This window comes from Glycine soja, chromosome 17, assembly GCF_004193775.1.
Source record: "Glycine soja cultivar W05 chromosome 17, ASM419377v2, whole genome shotgun sequence".
Classification (NCBI taxonomy): Eukaryota; Viridiplantae; Streptophyta; class Magnoliopsida; order Fabales; family Fabaceae; genus Glycine; species Glycine soja.
The window spans coordinates 4,235,230-4,245,826 of NC_041018.1; the positions used below are offsets into that span (position 1 = coordinate 4,235,230).

The 10,597-nt window shown below is 26.9% G+C and overlaps 1 protein-coding gene across 1 annotated transcript; it reads left to right on the top strand.

Moving 5' to 3' along the window:
- Window positions 1-5,262: 5,262 nt before the first annotated feature.
- LOC114393377 (ribosomal RNA processing protein 1 homolog) lies at window positions 5,263-7,206 on the top strand. Its single transcript, XM_028354688.1, has one exon. It carries the CDS (start codon window positions 5,363-5,365, stop codon window positions 6,983-6,985), a length of 1,623 nt encoding a protein of 540 aa, XP_028210489.1. The 5' UTR covers window positions 5,263-5,362; the 3' UTR covers window positions 6,986-7,206.
- The last annotated feature ends 3,391 nt before the right edge of the window (window positions 7,207-10,597 follow it).

The window sequence follows — 10,597 nt, forward strand, 5'->3', positions numbered from 1 at the left end:
TTATACTAAAACACATACTTTTAAAGCATGTATTTACATTAAAAATAAATACATATACGCAAGTACTCGCATCCGTATTATTGTGTTATTATGTTCTTGGGTTGCCCATTACCCATTAGACCCTTTTAAAAATAATAAAATAAAATAAAAAATTAATATTTAATTATTTTTACAATTTAAAAATAGTAGTTTGGTGGACTCTGTTTTCAAATTCTGAAATTATTTTAATTTATATTAGTACATGAGAAATATTTATTTTATATAACAAATTATAATAAATAAATATTTTGAACATGTAAATTATATTTTAAATTTTTATAAATAAATGAAATTTGATATATCTTTAAAAATTTTATAATAATTTACACAATATTATTTTATGTGTTTACCTTTTTTTATCATATTATTTATTACATTTTAAAATTTTATAATAATTTCTTGTATTTTTCTTTGTTGTACAAGAATAATTTCTCTCTCTATATATATATATATTGATATGATTGTTAATTGTGTTTATTTATACGATGAACCATTCACTTTATATAATTTTAGTATAAATATAAAATTATTTATTTTTAATATAAATACATGCTTTAAAAGTATGTGTTTTAGTATAATAATATGTTTTAAATTTATATTTTTTAATTTAACTTTTTAAAATTTTTTAACAAATATATATAAATATATTTAAAAGCATAATAAGAGTATGTTAGACTGTCATGTGTGACCATTAGACTTCTTTTAGAATTGATTAGATTGCATTTTATTAAAATGGATTTTAATTGTATTTAATTTGAGAATGAGCCACAAGATAATATGTAACAACTTTTCATTATATAAAACTTTTTTTATATAATATATAAATTGATACTATTGGCATTGATTTGTAATATTTATTTATTTATTTTAAATATATGTCTCTACATCCATGCATGAGCATGTGTATGTGGAAGTTGTCACTTGATATTTTCTAACTCTAAATCAATTATAATTAAATTCAATATAATTAATTCTAAAAAAAATGTTATTTGGAACATTTATTTCAAGATAAAAATCAATCAAAACATTAAAAAAAAGGAAAAAAAATAATTTATTTGGAACATTTGTTTCAAGATATTATATTATATTTTTAGGAATAAAAAATTAACCTATAAAAATATATCTTCTCATTGAATATATATTTTTAAAAAAATAATAATAAGGATAGACTCGTTTACTTAAGAAAAAAAATTGGTATGCTTAAACCTACCATGGTTGGTTTAAGCAATTGATATATTAAAAGAATAATTGGTTTAAAAAATTGATATATTAAAAGAATAATTGAGGTAATTAATATATTTAAGTTGGTAATTAAAATATTCTTTTAATACAACAATATGCTTCAATTTTTTTTGTTTATTTTTAATTATTTTTTTGTTTTAATTTTTTAACAAATACCTATGAATATACTTGCAAACATACGCACATTCATGCACACTTAGCATATGCTCAAACACACACACACACACACACATATATATATATATATATATATATATATATATATATATATATATATATATATATATATAAAATAAAAAAGAATTACAAATCAATATCAATATTTTCAATATAGGTTTATATAATTAGAAGAGGTCATGTGTCACCCTCGGACTCATTCTTGAAATAAATGCAATAAAATCAATTCTAATTAAAGCAATCTAATAAATTCTAAAAAGAATTTAATAGTCATGCATTAATAATATAAAACTTTTTTATAAGACTCGAAAAAACCAAAACCAAAATTAAACCTAAATCCATGTCTATATATTAAATAAAACAAAGTTATTAGTTATGATCGCACATGACAAACAATAGTTAATTTTGATCCTGCATAATTAGTTTTTTTCTTCCATTAAAACAAAAAAAAAATCCAAATCAAAATTATAAATTTTTTTTGTGTTAAATCAATCAAGCCTAATTTTTTACTTGTTAAATTTGTAAATGATAAAAAGGTGACTTAGAAACAATCACAAAATATACCACTAATTTAAATGTTATTGTTATATTTTTTATTTCAATGATATATATATATATATATATATATATATATATATATTAATTTTACATAATATCATGATACTAATTATGCAGGATCAAAATTAACTATTGTTTGTCATGTGCGATCATAACTAATAACTTTGTTTTATTTAATATATAGACATGGATTTAGGTTTAATTTTGGTTTTGGTTTTTTCGAGTCTTGTAAAAAAGAATGCAATAGTTAATTTTTTTTCTTGAAATAAATGCAATAAAATCAATTCTAATTAAAGCAATCTAATAAATTCTAAAAAGAATGTAATAGTCATGCATTAACAATATAAAACTTTTTTACAAGACTCGCAAAAAACCAAAACCAAAACCAAAATTAAACCTAAATTCATGTCTATATATTAAATAAAACAAAGTTATTAGTTATGATCGCACATGACAAACAATAGTTAATTTTGATCCTGCATAATTAGTTTTTTTCTTCCATTAAAACAAAAAAAAAATCCAAATCAAAATTATAAGTTTTTTTTGTGTTAAATCAATCAAGCCTAATTTTTTACTTGTTAAATTTGTAAATGATAAAAAGGTGACTTAGAAACAATCACAAAATATACCACTAATTTAAATGTTATTGTTATATTTTTTATTTCAATGATATATATATATATATATATATATATATATATTAATTTTACATAATATCATGATACTAATTATGCAGGATCAAAATTAACTATTGTTTGTCATGTGCGATCATAACTAATAACTTTGTTTTATTTAATATATAGACATGAATTTAGGTTTAATTTTGGTTTTGGTTTTGGTTTTTTGCGAGTCTTATAAAAAAGTTTTATATTGTTAATGCATGACTATTAAATTCTTTTTAGAATTTATTAGATTGCTTTAATTAGAATTGATTTTATTGCATTTATTTCAAGAATGAGTCCGAGGGTGACACATGACCTCTTCTAATTATATAAACCTATATTGAAAATATTGATATTGATTTGTAATTCTTTTTTATTTTAAATATATATATATATATATATATATATATATATGTGTGTGTGTGTGTGTGTGTGTTTGAGCATATGCTAAGTGTGCATGAATGTGCGTATGTTTGCAAGTATATTCATAGGTATTTGTCAAAAAATTAAAACAAAAAAATAATTAAAAATAAATAAAAAAAATTGAAGCATATTGTTGTATTAAAAGAATATTTTAATTACCAACTTAAATATAGTAATTATCTCAATTATTCTTTTAATATATCAATTGCTTAAACCAATTATTCTTGAAATAAATGCAATAAAATCAATTCTAATTAAAGCAATCTAATAAATTCTAAAAAGAATGTAATAGTCATGCATTAACAATATAAAACTTTTTTACAAGACTCGAAAAAACCAAAACCAAAATTAAACCTAAATCCATGTCTATATATCAAATAAAACAAAGTTATTAGTTATGATCGCACATGACAAACAATAGTTAATTTTGATCCTGCATAATTAGTTTTTTTCTTCCATTAAAACAAAAAAAAAAATCCAAATCAAAATTATAAGTTTTTTTGTGTTAAATCAATCAAGCCTAATTTTTTACTTGTTAAATTTGTAAATGATAAAAAGGTGACTTAGAAACAATCACAAAATATACCACTAATTTAAATGTTATTGTTATATTTTTTATTTCAATGATATATATATATATATATATATATATATATATATATATATATATATTAATTTTACATAATATCATGATACTAATTATGCAGGATCAAAATTAACTATTGTTTGTCATGTGCGATCATAACTAACATGTGCATGAATGTGCGTATGTTTGCAAGTATATTCATAGGTATTTGTCAAAAAATTAAAACAAAAAAATAATTAAAAATAAACAAAAAAAAAATTGAAGCATATTGTTGTATTAAAAGAATACTTTAATTACCAACTTAAATATATTAATTACCTCAATTATTCTTTTAATATATCAATTTCTTAAACCAATTATTCTTTTAATATATCAATTGCTTAAACCAACCATGGTAGGTTTAAGCATACCAATTTTTTTTCCTAAGTAAACGAGTCTATCCTTATTATTATTTTTTTAAAAAAATATATTCAATGAGAAGATATATTTTTATAGATTAATTTTTTATTCCTAAAAATATAATATAATATCTTGAAACAAATGTTTCAAATAAATTATTTTTTTTTCCTTTTTTTTTCATGTTTTGATTGATTTTTATCTTGAAATAAACGTTCCAAATAACATTTTTTTAGAATTGATTATATTGAATTTAATTATAATTGATTTAGAGTTAGAAAATATCAAGTGACAACTTCCACATCCACATGCTCATGCATGGATGTAGAGACATATATTTAAAATAAATAAATAAATATTACAAATCAATGTCAATAGTATCAATTTATATATTATATAAAAAAAGTTTTATATAATGAAAAGTTGTTACATATTATCTTGTGGCTCATTCTCAAATTAAATACAATTAAATCAATTTTAATAAAATGCAATCTAATCAATTTTTAAAAAAAGTCTAATGGTCACACATGACAGTCTAACATACTCTTATTTAAATATATTTATATATATTTGTTAAAAAAATTTAAAAAATTAAATTAAAAAATATAATTTTAAAACATATTATTACACTAAAACACATACTTTTAAAACATGTATTTATATTAAAAACAAATAATTTTATATTTATACTAAAATGATATAAAGTGAACGGTTCATCGTATAAATAGACACAATTAACAATTATATCAATATATATATAGAGAGAAATTATTCTTGTACAACAAAGAAAAATACAAGAGAAAAGTAAGAAGATAAAAATAATTTTAAAATGGAATAAATAATATGATAAAAAAAGGTAAACACATAAAATAATATTGTGTAAATTATTATAAAATTTTTATACATATATCAAATTTCATTTATTTATAAAAATTTAAAATATAATTTATATGTTCAAAATATTTATTTATTATAATTTGTTATATAAGATAAATATTTCTCATGTACTAATATAAATTAAAATAATTTCAGAATTTGAAAATAGAGTTCACCAAACTACTATTTTTAAATTTTAAAAAGAATTAAATATTAATTTTTTATTTTATTTTATTATTTTTAAAAGTGTCTAATGGGTAATGGGCAACCCAATAACATAATAACACAATAATACGGATTCCAGTACTAACCCGTTAGGGTTTTTGTTTTGTTAAAAGAAGTTCAATTTCCAGACATCAGAATCCTCAAAGCAGCTATTAGGGTTTCTGTTTCTTCCTCATCTATGGAGGAGCACGCTTCCCATGTGGGTCGCTCCCTCGTGAAGCAGCTGGCATGCTGCAAGAGAACCACCAGAGACAAATCCCTCCGCCTCCTCCTCAAATCATGGCTCCCGTCGCAGTCCCAACCCCTCTCCGACGACGACGCCAAGAAGCTCTGGAAGGGTCTCTTCTACTGCATGTGGCACTCCGACAAGCCCCTCGTCCAATCCGATCTCGTCGATCGCCTCTCCTCTCTCCTTCTGTCCCTCCACCTCTCCGTCTCCCTACAGTACTTCTCCACCTTCCTCCTCACCATGCGCCGGGAGTGGTCCGGCATCGATGCGCTGCGACTCGACAAGTTCTACCTCCTCATCCGCAGGTTTGTCTCCAAGTTCTTCTCCCTCATGAAAACCAATTCCTGGGATCTCCAACTCGTGCATCGCTTGATCAATGTTTTGGACGAGAACACTCTCTCCTCTTTGGAGAACAAGTCTCACGGGAACGGTGTTAATTACCACATTGCCACTGTGTTTCTTGAGGAGCTTCGACCTTTTCTCCCGCTCAAGCAGGAGGTTCTCGAGGTGCTGCTGAAGCCGTTTGTTTCGGCTATGGGGAAGGTGCAGGATAAGGTCTTGGTGGGGAAGATTAGGTCTGGTGTGTTTGATTTGTTGCTTAAGACGGGGAAGAGTTTGTTGGAGGTTAAGAAGAGTGGGGACGGGGTTGAGGTTGATTCTCGTGATGAGGTTCTTCTAATTGGAACAGTTGCACTGGTGATGGGGTTTTCTGGGAGGCTTTATGAAGTGGGTTCTTCTGCGCAGTGCATTCAGGGGAATAGGAAGGTGCTCTTTGCGCTGCATTCTGAGTTTTTGAAGCTGGAGAGGGAGGCTGCGAATTCGGGGTTTGAGTTTGTGATTCCTGATGTTGTTGTTGATCATGATGAGGAGGAAGTGCCGGAATTGGTTCCGCTGGGGCCTGCTGGTAATGGCGAGGTGTTGAAGAAGTGCGAGAAGGATAAGAATGTTCCTGTTGAAGGTGGCAAAAGCAAGAAGAAGAAGAAGAAAAATAAGAAGGGTGATGCGGCGGCGGCTCAGGATTCGAGTGACAAGGAAAATGTGGCTAGTGAGAATGGTGGGAATTTGAACGATGAAAGCGCAGTGCTGTTAAATGAAACTATGATTGCTAACCTGCAAAGGCAATTTGAGAAGGTTGCTGAGGAGGCGGGCTTGGATGATGGAGTTGCGAGCGCGTGTGATTCGCCTCAGGCTGTGTCTGCTTCCGGAAGAACTCTGTCTAAGAAGAGGAAGAGGACAAAGAGTTTGAAAGGGAAGGTGTCTCAGGATTCTGCTGAATTGGATGGCGAGGAGAGTGCAGTCGCAAAGGGTGGGGAGAAAAGTAAAAAGAAGGTAAGATTTTCGATGAAAAATAACTTGGTGTGGAAGCCACAAAATCCTTTACCTCCTCAGAGTTTGAGGTTGCCTCCCTCTGCAACACCCAGAGGAAGTGCACTCAAAAAGGGTTTGCCTCCAGGTCCTATCAGGGAGATGCCTCTTCCTACCAAAAAGCCAAAACTGAAGAGGGCCAGGAAGTCAATTAAGGGTGTTGCTCCTGTCAAACGCCTGAAGAAATTAAAATCGCGTGCTGCATGAATGATTTCATTTTCTGCACCTTGTTATGGGGTTGTGTTTCCATGACTTGTTTGTCATACAATTTTAGTTATTATTATTGTGAAATTTTCCAAAGTTTATTGTGATAATTCATCTTTGCAACAATTGAAAAGCAAATTGACCTGTAGTTTAATCAACTATATGTGTCCATGCCGACTTCTTGCTATAATGTAATGAAATAACTTTTAACTGCTTGAAGATTACCTTTATGTGTGGTGGAAAAATGAGAATACAGAGGATAAGATATGATATGAAACTTTCAATTATAATCTTTTCCTCAAATTTCTTGCTTTTTGTACAGAGAAATGACTTTATAATATTTCCAAGTCGTATTTAGGCATCACTAGGACTTGGCTATACTTGAGAAGTATGATAGCTTCATTCATCTTCAAACCTCTTATGTAGTTGGCATGGTTACCTTCACAATTGTGTAAGAGAATGGATCTTTTGAATTATTGAGGATTGAGCATAATGCAATAGGTTATTTTTCAAACTCAAGCTTTGTTGGTACCAATTTGTAAGATATTGATAGCTAGTGGAGGATTTGCCTTTCTTTGGATAATGAAGGAAGGCTTGTGAGTTGTGAATGAGTCTTGGATCAGCAGTAGCTCTAATTGTTGGTTTTTTATGTTTAAGGGGATAAGAAATTGAGAATGATGGTTCATTGCTTTGCATTGTGTTGGAGTTATTTCAGTGATACCCCACATCTGGTGATTAACAGGGAAGTCGATATGTTCTTTGACAAAGGTGAAGCACTGGTGCCATGGTGATCAACCCGTTCACATCTGGCGTGATGTGTTAGGAAAACAGGAGGAACACTAGGGAGTTTGGATAATTGGAGGTGCGGTACTCAAGCTTTTGGGTGAATTTTTGAGACATTTTGTGAGTTAATTTTGCCATTCTTTTAGACGTTTTTCTAATTTTGTTTGTGTACATAAAAATAGGCCCTCGTGTTCTAGGGCTCTTGTTTTTGCGTTTCCGGTGCAATAGAACATAGAGTTTCAGATATAAGTAATGCTTATAATTTTCTATTTTTTTTTTAAAACCTTATATTTATAACTTTGGTTCCTTTATTCTTGTTCTAGGGCTCTTGTTTTATATCTAACTAATATGAATGTGAATGTGACCATGGTTGATTTTTCAATCCTGAGCTCAATCACCCTTTTATTGCCTGTTTAGTTCGTTGTGTTGGTTTTTAGTGGGTGGCGATAACGTTTATACGAAACTAGGTAGAGTATTTTTTTTTGAAGGTGTATACCCTTTTGAACCATTGCATAATGCATTTTATTCAAACATAATTAAATGCATATTTCAATATCCAAGTAGGAGTATAAATGTGTTCTCTGGGAAAGCCATTTTTTTGCATTCTCATGAAGATTGTTCGTCTTCTTTGCGAGTTAATGTAATGACCTAGCGAATACACAGATCACTGTTGAACGATGATCTGATAAGGTATTGTTTTCGTTTTCAAGGGGTATTGTTTTCGTTTTCAAAGGCTATTGTTTTCGTTTTTCTCTTGTTGGTTTTAGGGGTCCAAAATCCAAATGGTTGATTAACTTCTGGCAGTTCTAGGTTTGACTTGTGATTGTGTTGACAGCTTATTACCGCCTTCTGTTGCATGGTAGTAGTACTTATAACACAATAAGAAAATATGAGTGATTTCGACGCAAGGAAATTGACATCAAAGTGGAGCCATTTTCCACACATTTAATTCAATTATGCCTAATGCAAGTTTGTCAATCTATTGGGTGGTATACATTATGTAGTAATTATTAAAGGGATGAAACTCATCACGTTCTTCATTTATTTTTTCAAGTTTTTATATCAAACGATAATGATATGTGGATTTTTTTTTTTTGCAAAATATTAATAATAAACTTTATTTAAATTAGAGGAAATATTTAAGTTATTATTTGATTTAAAAAGTTGATAATAAGATAAAGAAGTTGGTTTAAATCTTTTTTTTTTGTTAAATAAAAGCCTTCGTTTGGAAAGAAAAAAACATTTGGGTCCTTAGAAGTTAGAACAGCTCCAACAGCGTATCCTACTTAAGAAATAAGGAGCGGTGCTGGCCAGAGATGTTAGAGAATAACTTTATTTTTTGTTATAAAAAAAATAAAAAGCAAAAATGAGTAATTCATACAAGTGAAACTGACGGTTAATTTTGTAGAGGTGTTGGGATAGAGTTAGAGAGGTTGTATACTTAAATTACTTGTAGAGATACCTAAATTGAAAAAAAAAGTATAAATAAATGATATGTACAAATGTGGTTCATTTAAGAACTTAAGGGGAGATTTTAAATTGGAGTAATTATGCATCTTAAATCATGATTTTGTTATACTCTTCATTATAGGAAAAAATAAGTCTTTAAAAATGTCATTTTCCCTTAAAAAAATTGTCATTTAAGCTTTATAATGTAGCATTATTGTATTTTTCAATTATAGTATTAATGATGGTAACAATCTTCCCCTTTATAAAAAAAGGATGGATAACAATTTATAAAGGAATTAATGATGATGATAAAAGGTTAATTTTATAAATTATTATTCCTTTTTATTTATTTATTAATTTTTTTGTGATGTGTAAAAAAAATTAGGACAACAATTATTATAAGACAGAAAAAGTGATTAACATTTTATTATTTTTATAATGAAAAATTCTCAGTTGTATTTATATTGACCAAAATATATTCATAACTATATTTTGTTTTAGAAATATATTCAAAATTAATGTTATAATATAATTTGAATTTAATGGAAATGTAACAACATTATGAGTGTTAAAGTTTTTACTTTGAATCAAATCATAAATATATTTGGTATAACTTTTTTAAGTAATTACTATAAAAGTAAGTAAATAATTTTATAATGAATAATTCTTAAGTAAATAATTTTTTATATTATTAATACCTATATTATTTATTCATATTATCTGTGCTTTTTTTTTTGAAAATTATACAAATTATACATTTAAAATTACTTTATATTAAGATATATAAACAAAATTATTTCCATTATAATTACATTGATGATGTAAATTTTTTTATATTGTTAATACCTATATTATTTATTCATATTATTTATGTTTTTTTAAATTATACAAATTATACATTTAAAATTACTTTATATCAAGATATATAAAAAAATTATTTCCATTATAATTACATAATTTCAAATGCATTTTTAATCAAATTTAATTTTATAAAATCAAAATCTTCAAAAGTCGAACTTTGCTATCATTTACTAAACTGATAATATGTATGGTAAGAAAAAACTAAACCAGTAGGACAAAGGAAAAAAAAAATCCAGTGTCCCAAAAAAATATCAACCAGGCAAGGCTTTTACCTATTCAACATTAATCTGGATTTTTGTTGACCCAGCAAAAACAAAAGTTTTTTTTAGTATTGACTGAGTCAAGATAATTTTCCTATTTGAGTTCATCTGAATTTTATTGTTCTCTTACATTATACATTTATGCTAACTAACATTCTGTTTTTTTCTTAGATTTTTATTTGACTAACCTTTAGAGGAAGAAGATGAAGAAAATCGCACGTAACAAAAAACAAAAAAAAAAAAAACATCGTAACCAATAAGA

Coding starts and splice junctions, on each gene's coding strand:
- LOC114393377 (XM_028354688.1), top strand. CDS start 5,363: ATGGAGGAGCACGCTTCCCATGTGGGTCGCTCCCTCGTGAAGCAGCTG.